General features: G+C 44.2%; 1 protein-coding gene across 1 annotated transcript in view; it reads left to right on the top strand.

Annotated features, from left to right (window-relative positions):
• The window catches only part of PREX1 (phosphatidylinositol-3,4,5-trisphosphate dependent Rac exchange factor 1), a 232,807-nt gene that overhangs the window by 100,245 nt on the left and 111,042 nt on the right, over nucleotides 1–21,520 (top strand). Inside the window, exons 2-5 of the mRNA XM_082225791.1 lie at nucleotides 1,786–1,857; nucleotides 6,972–7,094; nucleotides 12,928–13,032; nucleotides 20,293–20,394. Coding sequence (XP_082081917.1) covers nucleotides 1,786–1,857; nucleotides 6,972–7,094; nucleotides 12,928–13,032; nucleotides 20,293–20,394 — 402 coding nt within the window. The remainder of the gene's footprint in view (nucleotides 1–1,785; nucleotides 1,858–6,971; nucleotides 7,095–12,927; nucleotides 13,033–20,292; nucleotides 20,395–21,520) is intronic.

Here is a 21,520-nt window from a genome sequence, read left to right as displayed (position 1 = left end):
GTGCTGCTCTGGTTCACCAGAAGCGGCTTAGTCATGCTGGCCACATGACCCGGAAGCTGTACGCCGGCTCCCTTGGCCAGTAAAGCGAGATGAGCGCCGCAACCCCAGAGTCGGTCACAACTGGACCTAGTGGTCAGGGGTCCCTTTACCTTTTTATCTCAGTGGTAGAAGGACCAAAGTTTAATCCCAGGCATCTCCAGGTACGGCTGGGAGAGAATTCATTCTGAAAATCTGGAGAGCTGCTTCCCGTCAGTGTACTGAGTTAGATGGACCAATGGTCTGACTTGGCATAACGCAGCAGCTGGTATTCTTATGTATACACTGATATTTCAGGAGGAAGGTCAAGAAAAAGGGTTCTTTTTCTGCTCCAAACAATGCCATCCTCACTTCTCTATGGGGAAAGAAGTTAAGAGCCTGACTCAGACAGCCATCAGGGAGGAAATCTGCTGGGATCAATTAGAACAGTCCAGGTGTGAAAGGAAGGATCCAGGAGAGGCAGGTTTTTGTTGTTGTCATCGTTATAATTTTCTATAATTGACGCCCACAAAAAGAACTTGACCCAGGCCTTGGAGGAACTATGAACAAGCAAAGGAGAGCCCCCGTAATGTGGATGAATGACAAGGGAAGCCCGTTTCCTTCATGCTCCTCCGCTTGTGAGATTCACAGGAGCATCTGGCTGGCTGCTGCTTTTGAAAAACAGGATGCAGGACTGGATTGGACCGTGGTCTAACCCAGCACTTATTGCAGTCATATGTTCAGAGTGTGTGGATGAACTCGTATTAAACAAAGGCACCATTGAAAGTGAAGTGTTTGCAGAGGAGAGACTACAATCAAGTAGCTGTTTATGGGTCACGGGTGTCACCTCTCTAACATCAGGGTAAAACCGGGCGGCAACTGCTTCTTAGCTTCAGTGTGCCTCTGTTTCAGGGATGTGCCTCCTCTTTCCCATTCTTGCTTTGTTGAGCCCTTTCGCCCTTCTTCCTTGACACACATCTCTTTACATGATGAGAGCCAGGCCTCTCACTTGCCTAATCAAGTCAGAGCAGTTCCATGTCTAGAGGAAGAAATGGGAAACCTTGGAAAGAATAAACAATCGTGTCCTTTGGTGTGCTGGTACTAGGTATCTAAGTAAAAAGAGAAACAGGTGTTGCTTCTTGCCAATCGGAACCCGAACAACTTTAAAGAAAAGCGTCCCATTAGTGAAGCAATGCGTGTTTTGATAGTTTTGAGCATGCAAAGTGATCTGTCCTTTGTGCAAAGAAGCCTCATATTTGTATTTTGATGGTTGGATGTTATTAAAAAAACCCAAAAGATAGAAGCCATATCTGTCCATGGTTGCTGGTGCTCATTATGACAGGTACCGCAGGAATTGGGGAACTCAAACAGTAAGTGGATTCAAAGCCAATGGCAGGTAAAGCTAACCAATTTGAGTTTTGTCCCCATTATCCTCCCTTCCGACTTCTACAAGGGCAACGCTGAGAATAAGGGGGAGGAATTGACCGCCATATCTACCCCCTGGACTGGGTGTAAGCAGGGCTTTTTTTAAAAGTCAGAACTCACTGGAACTCGGTTCTGGCACTTTTCAGGTGGGCACCATTGCAATTCTAAGAGAACAAGGGTGAATTCTGGCACCTCTTTTTCTAGAAAAATAGCACTGGGTATAAGCAGGCAGGCAGGCAGGTTGGTGAGGGCTGGCTGAGGGCAGACTGAGATTGGTGGGACAGTATCCCATTCACCAGTATCTGTTTGACACTAACCCACTTTTTCCCTTTTTGTTCCCCATAGGCATTTCTCCACCGAATTAGACAGAGCGCTGTGGACAAAGCTGAAAAATACATAACAGAGGACAACATCAAGGTAAGTCTCTCAGACTACCAATCTCTTTGTGAATGATTTAGAGTATGGCAAGAGGTTGGGTTTGCATACATCTGGTCAGTGAGTTGTTAGCCACTGCTGACGAAGGACTTCCATGTTATGTTAAATGCACAAGCATTTTTCACCTTTGAAAGATGCAGGTAGAAAGAAACAGGTAATTTTTTTCCTAGCATGGAGATGGATTCAACAGCGGCGAAATCTTTACCTTATTTTCTGCCTGTTACATAGTTGTTGAAAACTGGCTGGATGATGATGGTGATGATGATGATGATGATAGTAATAATGTGTAGCAACCCTAGGCAAACCTTTGCTCCCAGGGACCAATGGGAAGGTCTAACTGGATGCACCTATAGTTGTCAATATTAAATTGGTAGGCAAAGTGTTGGGGTTTCTACTGATGAATGAGCCATTTCTGGATAAATTGATAAAATTATTGGCTTGATCTCAGCCAATTCAAATTGATGTTGATGCTATTGTGTTCCACGTTAAGGGTGCAACGGGATCCAGTTACCCTACCACTATGAGACTCCAACCCTCACCCCCACCTCCTAGTCTGGCATTAAGAAATCGCAATAAGGCAACTTGGAAGGGAGGTCTCTCAGCCCTCCATTTCTTGGTGTGCAGCTCCACATGCCTGGGAAATACAGTCAATGAGCAGGTAGAATGGCTTTTGAAGGAATGCTAATGTGCAGGGGCTTGTGGAGAAGAGTTGAACTCATCTCTGCTTGGATTAAAAACCTGAGCTGGAGAAGAATTTCAGAGGTCATAACACTCACTCTTCTTTGACCAAAAAATTAGAAGCCTGCATTTCCAAGCTGGGAGATGTGAATCCTGACTACATATGTAGCGGTTTGTTTCCTTCTTTTGATCATCAATCCTGTTGTATGCCCCTTCTAACCATATGCTACGAAGCATACATAAGCGCAGTCCTGCAGGTGCAGGACAAGAACCCATTGAGTTAAGCATGCTGTTCTCACAGTGGCCAACCAGATGCCTGTGGGAAGCCTGCAAGTCAGACATGAGTGTACCAGCACTCTTCCCACCTGCTTTTTCCAGCGACTTGCATAAGGCTTCTGATTGTGGAGGTGGAACACAGCCATCATGGCTAGCTGGTAGCCACTGCTAGCATTATTCTCCATGTATTTGTCCTCTTTTAAAGCCATCCAAGTTGGTGGCCACCATTGCCTCCTGTCGGAGTAAGTTCTATTGTGCTTTGTTTTGTTTATCTTGAATCTTCTAGCATTCAGGTTCATGAGTTCTAGTGCTACAAGAGAGGGAGGAAAACTATCCTCTTTCTCTGTGCCCTCCCCTGGAGTCCTACTCACTAGGGAGGAGAATAAAGGATCCGGGGGAAATGGAGGGGAGAACTGCAGCAAAATTCAGTGTGCATAATTTAAAGGCACAAACAGACTCTCTTGGGATTTCAACCCTAGATGCTGCTATTTGCTAATGTTGCTGTTTTTCTCAGCAGCCAGTGAAGTTCATGCTTGCTTCCTCTCCTGGAGAGAGGAGCTGTGCATGCCATTGATGGCTCTTTCTCTAGGGTCAGATCTGGGTCGGGTGGGCAACATTTTTCTTGCAGGCCTCATTCAGCTGCCTGGAGAACAAGCAAAGGTTCATCAGGTGAAGCTTTTTTTTTCTGGTCTGCAGATGCAGCAGATGATAAAATGCTAATGGATATTATTTCCATTGCTTTTATTCCAAATGATTTATCACCTCCAAAGGTGCTAAATATATCTGTCACCGCAATCACATATTACATCAGCTCATTTTCTGTTTGCTACTGATTGAATGCAATTTTTGCCTGAAGCTTCTTTGTGGGTGCAGAGTGATGCTTTTGGTTTATCCCTTTGCCGAAGCACAGGGAGGATTTAAGAAGCTCTTGTAAAAATAAAGGGTCTTTATCACTACTTGGTCATTGAAGCAAGAGGCTAACCTTGGCAGTTCCATACAAGGTTACCAAGGTCCTCTCCCCACTCCTTTGGCTAGTGCTTCAATTGCAAAAGGTTTTGCAAGGAGGGGCAGATCTACTGGTAGGCAGAGTGAGGATCCTCCTCAGGTGATGCCTGCTGGGGGCTCTTAGATACCTCTGTACTCCTAGCTAGCCTGTTGACCTCAAGTGAAGTAGAAGATGCTGTCCCTTTGCCAGTGTTGAAATAATAATCAGCTACCAGTCCAGTTGACTTCTGTATGTAGAATGGGACAGTGTTGTTGTCTTGACTTTTGTCTCAGGTGGCAAAATGTCTTGGGCTGGCCCTTTTGGCAAATGCAACTTCTCTTCTCCCAGTTGCCCTTTCCTACATCTTTTTCCCAGGTCTGTAATATCTTCTTTGAAGCGAATCAAAGTACACTGTACTCCTTAAATATCCCCGCATCATAGACTTATCAAATGGATTTATGAAACTTGCTGTTTCAATCCCCTTTCTTCATCATATCTAACACTTGGCTCCATCCCCTTGCTCTTTGGCCGATGAAAAATATTGCTATTTCTTTTTTCATTGCTGACATTTTCAGTGAGCTCTGCTTTGCGACCACAAGATTTGCTTCCCCAGTTTTCATAACCAATTTCAAAACTGCCAAAGTCAGAATTCTTTGTTCCAGTTCTTTGTTAATGACTTTGTACATATTTACTATTGAATCTGCCATTCTGTATCTAGTTTATCCTTTTGAAACATCAAGTTTAGATAGCTTTACAAGGAGACTATACTTTCCCTCTCCATTTATTTATTATGGGTGAGATTCAAGTAAGTTGTTGCATGCATAGAACGAGGTCCACTCAGGCAGCAGGACTGTCCACCTCTCTCCTTCCCCTTGTGCCCCCTAAATTTGCTCTGGAGGGTTTGGGGAACAACCAGGACAGGTTTATTTTTTTATTTCATAAAATTTCTATAGTGCTTGATGGAACCCTCACCCCTCAAAGTGGTTTAAAAAGCAGTGTAGGGGGTGACCAGGGAGAGAAAATCGGGAAGTCCTGCATGAGGACTTTCATGAGTGCGTACCTGCACTTGGCACTACACTGAATTCCACACTACATTTTTAGGTCAATGCACATAGGTCCCCATTTTGTTGTCAGAAGAGTCCTCTAAGGTAGCTTTAAGGCTGTAAGATGGCTATTGGTTCAAGATCACACAGTGAACTTCACAACTGAGCAGAGATTTGAAAGTGCATCTCTCTGCTCCTCGTTCAGTTACTAAACGCACAAGTTCTCACATTCTTGGGGGATAAGTCCATCAGTGAGTGTTACCCATGATCACTAAATGGAACCTCAGTGTTCAGAGGCAGTGTATCTCTTAATAGCAGAAATAGTGTGGGGCTGTTACTCTTGTGCCCTGCTTGTGACCTACATATGACTGTTCACTCTTTGACACAGGATGTTTGATTAGGTAGATCATTGGCCAGTAGGACTTTTATTGCGCCCTAATGCTCTTATGATTAACATGGACAGAACTGAGAGTGCTGAATGGGTTTGATGATGGAGGAACATCTCAACGTGTTGGATCTTTTCCTGCTCCCAGAGGTCTATAAATGTGGTCGCTTGCCAGACAGAACATAGCCTTTTGAAATAGGCAACCAAACACTATATTCTGTCTTCTGCCTTGGTTATTTCATAATCTGAAACTGAAACAAGCGAACAAAATGCTTAGTGCAGATCTCTGCTGCCCAGCAGTTACAATACTAATGACATAAAGGATGACAAATTAGATTTCCCTAGGGCAATCAGAACAGGTTTTAACTCCTCATTAAAACCACCCTGGTAAACACAAAGCCATCTCTGGCTTTGAGACAGCTGGCTGGATTGAGGATCACCTTCAGCAGGAAGCAAGCAGCTGAGGATAAGACAGAAGGCAGTGCGTGCCAGACAGATAATTAAGGCCCATCAGAACCCATTAACATAGCTGACCTCTGCTCTGTGGCCCAGTACATGCTGAGAAGGGGATTGCAGATATTACAAACAGTAGCATTAGAGAGGACAGTTGCTCAAATCATGCATCCTGCTAAACCATGCTCAAGGAAGCTGAATTGACAAAAGGTTGTTTGCGATCAGGTGGCAACCCCTGATTCAGATGATGGGATGAAATGGATTTGCAAACCGTGGTTTATTGCTAACTTTAGTTTGTTGGGATGTCTGCATTGAGAGGCAACCATGATTTCACCTCCAGAGCTGCTGTAGCATGAAGAAGGGGGTGCATTTTTGAATTTATGAATACTGTAAGGATAAATAACAAAAGCAGAAAAAAATGCTCCAAGCCATGGTTTGCCAGCTTTACATGTGGAAACTCAAAACCATGGTTTGTTTTACCAAGAAGTCTAGCTCATAGCTCTGCTTGCCTTTTAAGTTTGAAAATTGATGTCTCATTTCCTCCCATGTCTTAGTGGCTTTTTGTGGGGGGTCGGGATCAGGTCAGGAGGTCTAGATAAACTCCAGAATAGTGGACAGGAGGAGGAGAGTAGTATAGTTCTGTCTGGCAAGCTGCAATACTTGCTCAGAATGAAATGTTTGTCATAGTGTGACATTGAATTACATCCTGTGCATTTGTTTAAAAGACTTGTGTGCTACTTTTTCAGGGAAGATAAACAGCAACTTAGAAACAACAAAACACGCAAACAACCATAATAAAGCATAAGAGAACAGATGAAATATCAGGCTATGCTTTGCAAGGGCACCTGACAAAGGGCTTCTGAGTATGATCTCAGCTGCTGGGCAGGTGATTATGGGGACAAGTGATTTTTCAAGTACCCTGAGTCCAGACAGTTAAGAGTTTTAAGGTCTGCAACTCCACTCAGATGCCACACTGAACAATGAACCATAGCTATCACAAACCATGGTTTTTAGACCCGCTGCAAACTATGGTTTCTGTTTGTGGTTTGCTGAACAATCACAATCCATAATTTGTCAATTCATAGTTAAATAGGTACAGTTTAGTGTGTTGCCACAACTGGGCTTGTATATCATCACCACCACTACCACCACCACCACCACCATCAAATAGTAAGGATAATAAAGATAGTTTGGGATGGATAGATCAGAATAATATTTTAAGACCCTATCATGTTTCTCATTAGCTATTATTAATGGATACTCCTTTATGTTGCAGATTTTATTTTCCAACATAGAAGATATACTTGATGTTCACAAGGACTTCCTGATGGCTCTGGAATATTGTTTGCATCCAGAACCTCAGTCTCAGCATGAACTGGGAGAAGTTTTCTTAAAATTTGTGAGTATGAGCTAAAATGCTTATTTGCAAATGTATCATTTTGATAAGGTACTTTCTCATGTCTTCTTCTTCTTCTTCTTCTTCTTCTTCTTCTTCTTCTTCTTCTTCTTCTTCTTCCTCCTCCTCCTCCTCCTCCTCCTCCCACACACCCACACCACACTCACAGGGGTTCAAAGCAAATGACCAAAGAGGGAAAACTCTAGTTTCTTTTAAAATTGGATCTCTCTGGCCCTAGGGGATTTAGTCTACTTTCCCCCCAGACTGTCTTTCATCCCAGATATGCTTCTTAACCCCAAAGCACTTTGCGATAAATTCAAAGAAATCTGTTGGTAAAATCACACATTAAGAAGCAGCCCTGCCAGACAGAAACATAAATAAATTGGCAAGCATATTTCCCATTGTTCAAGACATTCTGCAGGATGCTCTTTCTGAACAATTATAAAGCACAATCCAGTTGATAAGATTGAGATTGCATTAAATATTGCGTGCCCTTGATGGCCATGTATAATGCAACAGATGTGTAAATTGTGCAGGCCATTTTAAGGCACCAGGCTTGTGTGGCCACCATAGACTCCCACTGCATTGAGCTGCCCACATGTAAGTAGGATTGTTGTAGCTGCTCACATGTGATCCTGTAATTCCTCCAGCCTGTTTGGAAATATGGCAACATGTGAAGTGGCCCTAAATCAATGGGGGAGAATTTCCCGAATAAGAAAAATTCCGTTTTTAGATAGCTACGGTTAGTGACCATGATACACTTGGTAAGTGCAGGTTCAGATTTCCAGGGGTAGCACCTGCAATTATGTAACTGATAATTTCCTCATCCAGCGAAGGAACCTCAATGTCATCCAGAGAGGAAATTAAACACTTCAGGCACCGGGTAATTTGAAAGCATAGCTTTCATACTTGTGGCTCTTATGCATGAAGGGCAGCTGGGAAAGTCTTGATGAAAACCCTCTGGCGTGTATATAATTATTGAATACATTGAGCTGAGTTTTGCCAGGAGATGTCATGGTCTAAATTTAACCTCTAACAATGCTGCCAAAGCCACAGAGCTGCAATCACAATCGACAAATCGACATTGGGTCCTGTCGCCCCAGTGTCACCTCTTCTCAAATGGAAAGAGTTCAGTGATGCTGAAGGATGATATTTAAAAAACCAGTTTCCCGGTGCCCTACTCATAAGTATACCCGGAAGATGTGCATAGGGCAAGTGTCTGGAGTTCTGGGACTTGACTGTGCTGAGACCGGGACTTAGCAGGTTCAGCCCCACCTAACATGGCCAATGATCAGGGATTAAGCTGTAGTTTTAACAGCGCCTGCAGGTTGTGTATTGCCCACCCCTGGTCTAAAGAGTTATTTGGGGTTAACGTAAGACGAGTCCCATTGGTTCAGACCAAAGCTTTCTAGTCATGGTTCTTCTTCTTGTTCTCATAGTCATAAGAAGAGCTAGACGTTGCCCTTGATGATGGGTCCTTAGCTAGGCTGAGATTGAACCTGCATTTGATAATGCTCATCAGGAGAGTCCTACTGGATCAGGCCACTGGCCCATCTAGTCTAGCATCCTGTTCCCACAGTGGCCACCCAGATGCCTGGGGGAAACCTGGAAGCAGGACCCAAGCAGGAGAGCACCCTTCCCTCCTCTGGTTTCCAGACACTAGTATCCAGAATTATACCACCTCCAACTGATGGGAGGGCATCCCACAGAGCGGGTGCCACTACCAAGAATGTCCCTGATCCCCCTCTCCACCTATAGCTGAATATTATTCAGCAATATTTTAGGCTGCAGAAGGTCGGCGGTTCGAATCCCCACGACGGAGTGAGCTCCCGTTGCTTGGTCCCTGCTCCTGCCAACCAAGCAGATCAAAAGCAAGGTCAAAGTGCAAGTAGATAAATAGGTACTGCTCCGGCGGGAAGGTAAACGGCATTTCCGTGCGCTGCTCTGGTTCGCCAGAAGCGGCTTAGTCATTCTGGCCACATGACCCGGAAGCTGTACACCAGCTCCCTCGGCCAATAAAGCGAGATGAGCGCCACAACCCCAGAGTCGGCCACGACTGGACCTAATGGTCAGGGGTCCCTTTACCTTTACCTTTATGCCTAGGTAAGCGTAGCTGGCATTGCAGTCTTACTCATCAGTAAAGCTGCTGACATACACTTCTTAATAAACTGCCAATTCTGTAAATAGCTTTGGTCAAGGTAGCTCCCCCCCTTTTTTTTTTACTATTCTCAGAAATGAAACCTTCAGCCTCTATACATACAAAAGCAGCCCTCTTGCCGCTGAACTGTTGTCTCTCTCTATACTTCATGAAGTGGTATTTTAAGAACAAAAACTGTCCTGTTCTGTTGCGTCACCCCCCGCCCCAAAGCCATACAGTTTCCTGCATCTGGTCACCAGGATACTTTGCCTTTATACTGCTGCAACCTTCTGCTCAAATTTGCCTGAAACTGAATAAGCAGCTGCAATTCCAGATGTGTAGTGTAGCAAAGGATAAGACCCGAGAGCCTGCTGCTTTCCAGCTTCTTTCCTTAATCTTTTTGTGGCTGATACTTTTATTTCCCCTGGTGGTTGTGATTGGATGGAGAAACAATGTTAAATAATGATAAATGAAGAGGCAAAAACAAAGGTGTAATTAGATTATACTAAACAGAATCTTTAGGGACAACAAAAGCATCCCTTTTTTAGTGGCCTCCAGTGCTGCTTATCTGGATCCTGCCTTGTTCTTTGTAGACAGCGGATCCCTTCCATTTGGTAACAGGAAAGGAATTCACGGTTCATGGAATGTATGATCTTCTAATGAAATTGATTGGCAGTCGTTTCGGGACAGACAAAAGAAAGTACTACGTCAGGCAGCCACGTAGTTTACTTTCAGAATTTGCTGCCTCAAGGCGCAATGATGTCTGCTGCCTTTAAAGGGGATTTGACAAATTCATGAAAGATCAGTTTGTCCGTGGCGAAATGAAACGTCCAGATTCAGAGACGGCATACTTCTGATGGGGACTGACTGCAGCGGAAGTTGACTCCTTTTATGGGTTCCTGGGTGCCATCTGGCTGCCTTGAAACACCATGTTGCGCTAGTCCAGGGATGGGAAAGCTGTGTGGACCTTTGTATGTTGGATTCCAACTCCCATCGGCCCCAGCCAGCATGACTAATGATGATGGGAGCTGTCGGACCACATGTAGAGGGCCGCAAATTACCCATCCCTGGATTAACTGCTCAGGACTGCAATACCTCAAGGGCCGCCTCTCCCCATATAAACTCTCCCCAGCGAGGCTCACCTGGCGCCTTCATTATATATCTTTAGGCACCAGGCGGAAATGTTCCTCTTCAACCAGGCCTTTGGCTGTTGGTCTTTTAAATGTGCTTGTGGGAGGGGCGGTATTGTTTTGTTGCTTCTGCTTTAGCTATTTGCGCTTCTATCTTTTATATTCATTGGGAGACGGGGTGGGCTGGTGTGGAGGACTCCCTGGTCCTGAATGGGGCAACTGTGCCCCTGAAGGACCAGGTGCGCAGCCTGGGAGTCATTTTGGACTCACAGCTGTCCATGGAGGCGCAGGTCAATTCTGTGTCCAGGGCGGCTGTCTACCAGCTCCATCTGGTACGCAGGCTGAGACCCTACTTGCCCGCAGACTGTCTTGCCAGAGTGGTGCCTGCTCTAGTTATCTCCTGCTTGGACTACTGCAATGCGCTCTACGTGGGGCTACCTTTGAAGGTGACCTGGAAACTGCAATTAATCCAGAATGCAGCAGCTAGACTGGTGACTGGGAGTGGCTGCTGGGACCACATAACACCGGTCCTGAGAGATCTGCATTGACGACCAGTACATTTCCAAGCACAATTCAAAGTGTTGGTGCTGACCTTTAAAGCCCTAAATCCCCATCATTCAGCATGGACACTGAGATCCAGTGCTGAGGGCCTTCTGGCGGTTCCCTCATTGCGAGAAGTGAGGTTACAGGGAACCAGACAGAGGGCCCTCTCGGTAGTGGTGCCCACACTGTGGAACGCCCTCCCTTCAGATGTGAAGGAAATAAGCAGCTATCTTATCTTTAAAAGACATCTGAAGGCAGCCCTGTTTAGGGAAGTTTTTAATATTTAATGCTGTATTGTTTTTAACACTTGATTGGGAGCCACCCAGAGTGGCTGGGGAGGCGGTATACATAATAAATTATTATTATTATTATTATTATTATTATTATTATTAGAACTGCCCTGAGATCTTTGAATGAAGGGTGGTTTACTACTACTACTACTACTACTACTACTACTACGTTTGAAGAATGTGCACACTTAGGTCCTAGGATGTGTACGGCTTGAAGTCACATGAAATTACCACCTTGCAGGTCTGGGTCAGAGTGCCTGGAATGGTGGCTGCCTGGGAACCATGTGTACGCTGCTGCCTTGGGCTCCATGATGGAAGAAAGGCACAATATAAATGCAATAAAACAAAACATACAAATAAAAGTCAAATGCCAGGTGACAAGGAACTAGATGGATATTCAGTACCTGAGATGACCTCTTGATTTTTCTACTGAAAGTCTCCTAGCATGATTGCTAGCTATCTTGCTCATCTCAGTCAGCCATGGAAGGGTTTGTTATTCCATGTCTGATTGATTCTGGCATGGAGACGGTTTTACTGCTTGTCTGAAAAACTTTCTGTGCCAATCTGCAGATGACTGTGTTTTGTAACGGGCTTAGCATGTCTGATCTTCATTCAGCGGGGGTGGGGTAGCCAACTTGAACTGTGACACAGAAAGTACATCATGTAACAGCGATGGCAGTCGCTTTTTGATGTTAGTATGTAGAGAGAATTTATTTCAGCCAGAAAATTGAGTGTGTGCTTGTAAGCTGTTTATATCTCAGACATTTGTGTGTGTGTGTGTATGAGAGAGAGAGAGAGAGAGAGAGAGAGAGAGAGAGAGAGAGAGAACGAACCCAGAAGGCAGCTTCATTTTTTCTTCATTTGTTCCTACCTACAAAGAGGCAAGCCGTATTTTATAGTGAGTTGTGGCATGTCTCTTTGGCGCTGGAAACTGCTACATCAAAAACAAAAAGGCTGTGTCTGCAGCTGATCATGTAGTCCCCCCCCCCCGCCCCATGTACACATAACATCTTTGAATCTTGGCTGTATGATGCACTAAGATGCACTTACGTTTCTCTGGATCTCTCACAGAGTTTGCATATATTTATGAGGGTCTCACTTTGTGTGTATGTGTGCGTTGTGCCTGCATAAAAATAATTTGTTTCCCACCCCTTACACATCCTTTTTCTTTCTTTTTCATTTACATCCTGTGATTGTCCTTTGTCCATTTCCATACATCATGCTGAACCTTTGTTTAGTGTAATGTGAATCAGTTTAGACTCATGCATGCCTTCTCCTTTCTTCCCATATAGCTGGTTGGAGATGTTTGGAAGCGTTTGCTTCTGTTTTTATTTAGCCATAGCTTGTTGTATCATTCATGCCAACAAACTGTTTCTAACATTAACTATGGTTTGGATGAAACAAGCCAACCTGCAACAATGTGCAAAATGGGTTTATTGTAACACATGGCCCTAATATTGCAGTGTCTTAAAACATACCTATCTTCACTGAGAAGTTTTTCACTGAAATGTGTAATATTTAAGAAGTCAACCCAGAAACCTTGCTGCAGGACAACATGAACTTCAAAACGCAATAGATGACACATCCAACTATTTGCTCATATCTCATAATTTCCAGTGTATGTCATCTGTACACATTTAAAAGGAAATTTGATTTGTACTAATTTGAAGTAAAATGCAAAAGGTAAATGGGATGCCTTTCATTTACGTGTGCTTTTTTTCTTCCTCACCTTGCAGAAAGACAAGTTCTTTGTATACGAGGAATATTGCAGCAACCATGAAAAAGCACTCAGGCTCTTGATGGAACTGAACAAGATCCCACCCGTGAGAGCATTCTTATTGGTAAGCACTGGTGGTACCCAAATGGCACATGATGCTCAGTTATAGAAAGTTTTAAAATGCTGTATGCTTACTGATAAGAACCTGTGCTTTTCACGCAGAAGGTCTCAGGTTTAATCCCTGGCATATCCAGGTAGGGCAGAGACAGACCTCTGCCTGAAACCTTGGAGAGCTGCTTCCAATCAGTGTAGTCAGTACGGAGCTAGATGGATGGCGCTGTGGTCTAAACTACTGAGCCTCTTGCGCTTGCCGATCAGAAGGTTGGCAGTTTGAATCCCTGTGATAGGTTGAGCTCCCATTGCTCTGTCCTAGCTCCTGCCAACCTAGCAGTTCAAAAGCACACCAGTGCAAGTAGATAAATAGGTACCGCTGTGGCGGGAAGGTAAATGGCATTTCTGTGCACTCTAGTTTCCGTCACAGTGCGCCGGAAGCTGTTTAGTCATGCTGGCCACATGACCTGGAAAGCTGTCTGTGGACAAACACTGGCTCCCTCGGCCTGAAGTGAGATGAGCAACGCAACCTCATAGTTGCTATTGACTGGACTCAACCGTCCAAGGGTCCTTTACCTTTACTTTTTTATCTAGATGGATCAGTGATCTGACTGTATAAAGCAGTTCCTATGCCCCACACAAAAATCACACAAAGCAAAGTATAGTCATAAATACTACAGTCTGTAGCAGAAGACCACCAGAAGAGAAGGGGCTTCTTCATTCTTTCCCCTTTTAGCGGTTTTCCTCCTTAAAATCATTCCCAATCTTCTCTCAAGCCAAGAGGAAAACATACATTGGTTGAAACTTGTTCAATCGCTATGATCTAAAATGGGTTGCAAATGCACTGCCCTCCAGACACTGTTGTGCTACAGCTCCCATGATCCCTTACCAATGGTGGCTGAGGGTGATGGGAAGTGTGGACCACAGCATCTGAAGGACATTAGGTTAGCTCCTGTTGGTCCAAAGGCATATTGATATAGCAGCTTTGTTGAAGGTAAGCATGTTTGAGTCTTGCCAGGTCTGGGCATCCTTTCTATGCTACTTAAGCATTAGAAGATAAATAATGAAAACAAACTAACTGATTCAGTTGTCTTTAAACTGTTTGGGGGCTTAGTAATTTATTACTAAGTTTGGTGTGCACCTTTTGTGGTATCCTCTTCTGTTTGTTTCACAGGCTGATCCCTTCTCTCCACCCTCTTTTCAGTTCCTATTTCTGAAAAGCCTTACTTCCCATTTCTGATTAATTTGATCTGCCAAAACGTGTCACTTAGAATCATATGGTCAAAAGGAAGGATGGCTTTAAAAAATAAAATCACAGTGTGTTTTCAGGGGGAGAGGAATGCATTGTATACGATGCAGCTAGTCTGAAGATCTAACCAGTAGGCTCAAATGACAACTAAGGTGTGTTTTTTATTTTAAAAAAATGGCACAGCCATCCTACAATATTAAGAGAAATCTACCCTGCTGTCTGAATGACTCTTACATAAACACAGTATTGGTAGCCTGGAACTGCTTTTGCCTGTGCTATTGCAGGGAATCCTGGCAGGTCAGTTTAGATAAGACCTGGAGCCAGGAATGGTCTAGATGCTTCCCTTCAAAAGGACACAGACTTATTTTCCATTTTGCAGGTACAGCTGCCCAAGAGGAGTCCTTTCATCATGACCAACCCTTTTTCCTATTTCCTGTGTGCCTAAACAGCCTTGATTTGCTGGTTCCTTACCATGCTTTACGGCAAGGCAGTTGGAAGAGGAGGGGGAAGATAAAAAGTTGTAGAAAAAGAATGCATCCTATCACAGAGCCTCTATAAAAAGGTTTTGCAATGTTCATATTTTAAACCCAAACAAGGTCTCCCTTCCACAAATATCCCCTTCACACACATTGGCTTTTTTTCTTTGGCTTGGTTCACATCACAGTTCTGCTAAGATTCCAGAATAGATGGAAGCAATGAACTGCTTCTAATTGCAAAAGAGGCCAGCTATCAATTGAGTGTAATAGTGTTTTCAAAGAGCTTGGTGTGTGTGTGTTTGCATGGGGGATTTAACGATTTTAAAGCTGGGCTGAACTTACTGCCAACTGCAAGCCCCGCTTTCTGCAGAAATCAGCTCCACTCAAGAGCTCTGGTCTGGAGCTTCCAAGTGGAACCAATTCTAGCAGGGCTTGCACTCCCTTAACTGTAAAGAAGGAGGACATATGGTCAGTAGGGTTCTGCTCCATTTGCAGAACAGAGGATTCTAATTTAAGCACAGGGCATTAATTCCTGGAGGTGCGGCTGCAGCTAGAACTAGACTTCTAGTTAATTTACAGCAGCTATCTAAGTTATTCTAAGAACACGTTTCATAGAATCATAGAATCATAGAATCATAGAGTTGGAAGAGACCACAAGGGCCATCGAGTCCAACCCCCTGCCAAGCAGGAAACACCATCAGAGCACTCCTGACATATGGTTGTCAAGCCTCTGCTTAAAGACCTCCAAAGTAGGAGACTCCACCACACTCCTTGGCAGCAAATTCCACTGTCGAACAGCTCTTACTGTCAGAAAGTTCTTCCTAATGTTTAGGTGGAATCTTCTTTCTTGTAGTTTGGATCCATTGCTCCGTGTCCGCTTCTCTGGAGCAGTAGAAAACAACCTTTCTCCCTTCTCTATGTGACATCCTTTTATATATTTGAACATGGCTATCATATCACCCCTTAACCTCCTCTTCTCCAGGCTAAACATGCCCAGCTCCCTTAGCCGTTCCTCATAAGGCATCATTTCCAGGCCTTTGACCATTTTGGTTGCCCTCTTCTGGACACGTTCCAGTTTGTCAGTGTCCTTCTTGAATTGTGGTGCCCAGAACTGGACACAGTACTCCAGGTGTGGTCTGACCAGAGCAGAATACAGTGGCACTATTACTTCCCTTGATCTAGATGCTATACTCCTATTGATGCAGCCCAGAATTGCATTGGCTTTTTTAGCTGCCGCGTCACACTGTTGGCTCATGTCAAGTTTGTGGTCAACCAAGACTCCTAGATCCTTTTCACATGTACTGCTCTCAAGCCAGGTGTCACCCATCTTGTATTTGTGCCTCTCATTTTTTTTGCCCAAGTGCAATACTTTACATTTCTCCCTGTTAAAACTTCTTCTGGCCCTTGTGTGCGGTCTGCGATAGTATTGTGCATGGATGGAGAATTCCTTGCCGTAAATTACTATGACATTGTTGGGAATCTTAGGTGAGATACCCACATAGCTGAAGTTGGCCCCAGTTCCAGTCACCACACAGAGATAGCTTAAGGTCCAAAATAGTTTACTGCTGCAGAAGATCAGGCTTCAGTAATACAGATATGGATGTTGAGACATACAGCTTGTAGGCTTTGCAGATACAGATATATACAAGTAGGGAGTATTTCTGTTGCTCCAGCAGCTTCAAGACTTAACACATACTCCAACTCATGGACAGACTCACCAACTGACTAATGTGCTGGCATGCCTTAATCACTTATATAGATGGCACTGGGCCGTTGCCATAGTAACTGACTTAGCTGACCTTGCACCTGCTGGCTTTATCTCATACATGGGGTGATTTGTGCCCATGAAAGAAATTAACCCCTTCCCCCATGTCTAATTCCCCCAACAATCACCATATTTTTTGCTCTATAAGATGCACCTTTCCCCTCCCAAAAAGCAAGGGGAAATGTGTGTGCGTCTTATGGAGCAAATGCAGGCTCCATGGCTTCAGCGAAAGCAACGGGAAGCCTCCGGAGCGTAGCGGGAACGGTCCCGCTGCGCTCCGGAGGCTTCCCGTTGTTTTCGCTGAAGCCAGGAGAGCAAGAGGGGGCAGTGCGCACCAACCCCTCTTGTTCTCCTGGCTTCGCTTCGCAGGAGAGGCGCTGCGCAGCTTACCCTCTCTGCGCAGAGCCCCTTCAGTGAAGTTGGGGGGAGAAATGGAAGGGGCTCCGCTTCTCCTGCCACTTCGCTGAAGGGGTGCTGCGCAGAGAGGGAGAGAATTTTTTTTCTTGTTCTCTCCCTCTAAAACTAGGTGTGTTTTATGGTCGGGTGCATCTTATAGAGCGAAAAATACGGTATCTCCAGATTGCTGGAATATCTAGACCAGGGGTCAGCAACCTTTTTCAGGCGTGGGCTGGTCCACCGTCCCTCAGAACATGTGGTGGGCCGGACTGTATTTTGAAAAAAAATATGAATGAATTCCTATGCCCCACAAATAACCCAGAGATGCATTTTAAATAAAAGCACACATTCTACTCATGTATAAGCATGCTGACTCCCAGACCATCCGCGGGCCGGATTTAGAAGGCGATTGGGCCAGATCTGGCCCCCGGGCCTTAGATTGCCTACCCCTGATCTAGATAGTTAGCATACCTAAGAAGAAGGTAGTAGATTGATGCTAATGTGCCTCAGAGAACCTTCCTTGGAAGCTATCACGTAGCTAGAGAAGTTCCTCTTGTTCCATTTGCAAACATAAGCATCTCTGTTCAATTTTTGAGAGAGAGAGAGAGAGAGAGAGAGAGAGAGAGAGAGAGACTTTGAGTGCAGACATTATTCTAGAATGTTCTCTGCATCAACTAATTGGACTGGCGGAAAACAAAACTCTTCAGCAACGTCACCTCATCTTTTGACTAGGCAGGAAGGTTTGTAGACAGTGGTGCTGTTTTGTTTCTGCAAAAAATGAGATTCTGTAAGACATTTGTATGTAGGGAATATGTGGAAGGCTGGTATTTCCTTATGTTAACCTCCACCCATTTTTCACCCTGCCCCCCTTCCCCAATCCTGCCCAGCATAATAATGTCCCCATCTAATGAGGTCAAAGGAGAAAATAAAAGAGTTTCTTGTGTGAGTGGAATTGGCCCTGGTGCTCTCACAGCGGCTGAAATAGAGACCTGCCTTGGAAAATGTGGGAAAACTCTGTGCTAAATTCAAAGGCCAAGACTGGAGAAAACAACAAGGGGGACAAGAATGGTTTATGATTCACACAAGAACCCTGGAAAATGGGAACGAGAGTTTTGGAAGGTAGTGGCCAGCACTGCCAGCCTGAAACAGTCTGAAAAATGTGTGCATCGAAGCCAGACTCTGTGTCTATAGAGGAAATCTAATTTTTGGTGTCTGGTGAAAACATCTTCGAAGTGTGAAAATGTTCATTGTGCAAAACTCATAAGCAGTTCTGGGCAGCTGTGGTCAGATGATGCTCTGGAGATCTCATGAGAACCCCAGATGGGCAAAAGCTGGCAGGCTTAGGACTTGAGAAACACCAGTTGTTACCTGACAGGTACTTACTAAGTAAGAAGAAGTCTGTGGCAGAGATGGGGGACTAGGTGCTCTCAAGAGGAACACCACCCCCATTGTTAAAACCACTCTGGGAACTGAAGCTTTGCCATGCGCCCATGAGGACATTCAGGCTGCTCTGGAATGTGCATCTGGTCTGGGTGCATTTCAGTCTGTGCTGCTGATTCACTTCTGACACTACTTCTGGCAGGAAAAGAGGGTTTGGTGACCTGTTTTGTGTTCCAAATGAACACATGATTGAAAAACTATGGTACTTGCCAAAAAGTGCAGTTTTATGAAGCATGGGTTCTGGCATCACTCTGAAGTTCTGTGGAGCTTCAGGGGAAGGCTAGGATGATCACATAGAGGAGGAGGAGGATCTGAGTGATAGAGGGAATTAGAAGCTAGAAGAAATCTATTACTCAACAGGTGATCCACCTTCCACTTAGACCGCTAGCTGTCTGAAGTAGACAGCAGTGCAGGAACCTCATCTTCCTCACCAAGTCTTTTAGTGTCTCTCTGGAGAATCTGGTTTGGCAAGTGGAGCTGGAGAACTTGACCCAGATGGAATAGAGTGCAAGTAGTGAAAATAAATTGTGATTGCTGTTACACTCCATTCCAGGGGCCTCGTACTTGCAGGAATCTTGGGTGATAGCCACTGTTACTCATACTCAGGAGTAGACCCATTGCAATGAATTATTTCAATGGGTCTATTCTGCACATGACTAGCATTGGATGTTACTCACTGTCAATACTTTTGCATATTGAACACGAGAGTTTTTAAATTGCTGTCTGCTTCCAAAGGAACAAATTGAACTAATTAGCAAAAATCCAACCAGTTTGCGCAGAATCTTGGCTTTCTTGCAGTCTAATCCTATTCATGCATGCTCATAATAGAGTATCACTGAATCTAAAAGGGCCACTTATTAATTTAGATTAGGGGATTAATTGGATGTGATAGGATATCTTTGCCTTCCCATCCACCCCAGGGACACATTGTAAGGATGAGTGAGTGGGTTCTGCTGTTCACATATACGAAGGAGCATGTGATGGAAACCAGGAAAACCCCACCTTTACATCAGCTTTACCTGGCGTTGCTCCATTGCTTAGAGTAGATACTGGAAATGAGCTGGGTGAGGAGAAGAGTATTTAAAGCAATGGAGTGCAGTGAAGTTGAGTGGTGCAGGGGAGGAGAAGGGTTGCGGTTTTTGCGGTGGTGTTCCTTTTCATGAAAAGTGTAGACCCATACACAGACATTATGATTGCATTCAGGCATCATGCTAAAGTTTAAACCATAGTTTAGCATTAGGTGAAAAGTCCTAGGCAATCCTCAGGCTTGCATATTCCTTGCCCTGGCTGTGAGGAAGAGCTCAGAAGATTTCACTTCTCTTTTCCATTAACTGCAGTTTAGTGCTTTGTCTGAACCCTAAACTATGGTAGATGCTAACTATGGTTTGTTTAAACAAGCCTTCATCATCATTTATTTGTATGCCACCTTTGCATAGTAAACCATGCCAAAGGCAGCTCACATTGTCACTGTCAGTGAATTCATGGTTTGGAGTTTGCTTGTTTTAAACAAACCCTTAGTAACATTAACCTCAGTGTCAGTGTAGGCAGTAAGCCAAAATGGAAGCAAAAGCTGCCCAACTTCCTCCTTGCAGTTGCATGATATGCGAACTTGAGGCTTGCCCAGCCTTCTAAACAATGATTTAGCGTGATATCATGTAGTTTAATATGTCTGCCCAGTCACATCTAATTTTAGTTATGCATAGGATTACAGTGTAGAATTTGAAATTCTTAATGCAGAAGCCATATGATGCCATGAAGCCAAGCTGGTTTAGGCTTGGTCAGTGCCTGGTTGGGAGACTTCCTTGTCTGTTAAGGAAAGGAAATGAATGAATAACATGTTCCTTCATTTTCTTGCATACATTGAACTGATCCTCATTTTCTGAACTCACTGAAAGTCCCTAGGAGCTTTGAGTCAAGGGTAACATTCTTTTTATTTTCTGGTTACAGAGCTGCATGCTTTTGGGAGGCAGAAAGACTACAGACATTCCACTTGAGGGTTATCTCCTAACTCCAATCCAGAGGATTTGCAAATACCCACTGCTCCTGAAGGTAACACAAAACAAAGCATTTGTCCTGATTTGTAAGTTGCACATGTGATTCTGACTTGCGTTTGTGGAACGTTAACACTCTTGCAAGTTTGGGTGGAAGAAGACTAGCCCGTTGTGATGTGCTTGTATAATGCTTGCTTGGAGTTCTCAAAAAGACCAAAGGTGACCTTTGACCATCCAGAAGCTGCTGGACTACAATTCCTATCATTCTTGACCATTGGCAATGAGGACAGGGGCTGATGGGAGTTGGAGTTCATCAACATCTGGAGAGCCACATGTTCATTATCACTGGAACAGACAATGGATCATACTGAGCGATCTTGACTTGTTTTATTAAATTTCACATGCGTTGTACCCTGGGACAGAAATGATCAGTGGTGAGGTGCAGCTCCTCTCAGCATGATCACACAGGAGCCTTATTTCTGTGATTCTTCCCTTTTTCCTTTATCCATGCCCAGGGCCAAATCACATTGAAGGTTATCTGCCTCATGGAGGGAGGGACTGCTGCTCCTCTTCCCTGCTTCTAAAGCACTGCCTGCAGCTGAGTGTATGAGCTGTAGTTTGATAATTGGCCAAGCGAGGAATCATCATTTGTGCAAAGCAGCAGAGCACTTGAACTCAGCTTCTGATCTGATTGAAATTAAAGGGCCCTTAAGGGTAATTTGAGTTGGTCAGCTGACACAACAGGACAATTTTTCCATGTAACGTCTTGTGCTCGAACCAGGACTCACTTGGTTCATTGACGTTTACTTCTGAATTGGATTTGATTGGGAAGTTATACTGTAAGTGGCCATTCTGAAAATCCCTCTCAATTGACGTAACTTTCAGCAGAAATCATTTTTGTAGCCTAAATTGCACCACTTTTGAGGAGAGACAAAGGTTTGTACTTTAAAACGTGACAATAAAAATGATATATATTTTTCTTTTAGGGACAGACATTCAAAGTATAATTTCCTCATGTATGGTTAATTAGTATTATTTTTTAAAGAGGTCTATAAGGCCACTGCAAGAACAGCACAGAAAATGTAATAAATAGGCAACAGTGACTACACATAAGAATGGATATGATTGCTTACCTGGCTTCTGGCATAGAAGGGGGAAGTTGCTATTGTTTGTTTTTGTATTTC

This window comes from Podarcis vaucheri (assembly GCF_965113315.1).
Source record: "Podarcis vaucheri genome assembly, chromosome: 6".
Classification (NCBI taxonomy): domain Eukaryota; kingdom Metazoa; phylum Chordata; class Lepidosauria; order Squamata; family Lacertidae; genus Podarcis; species Podarcis vaucheri.
This window is presented reverse-complemented; position numbering and strand designations above follow the sequence as displayed.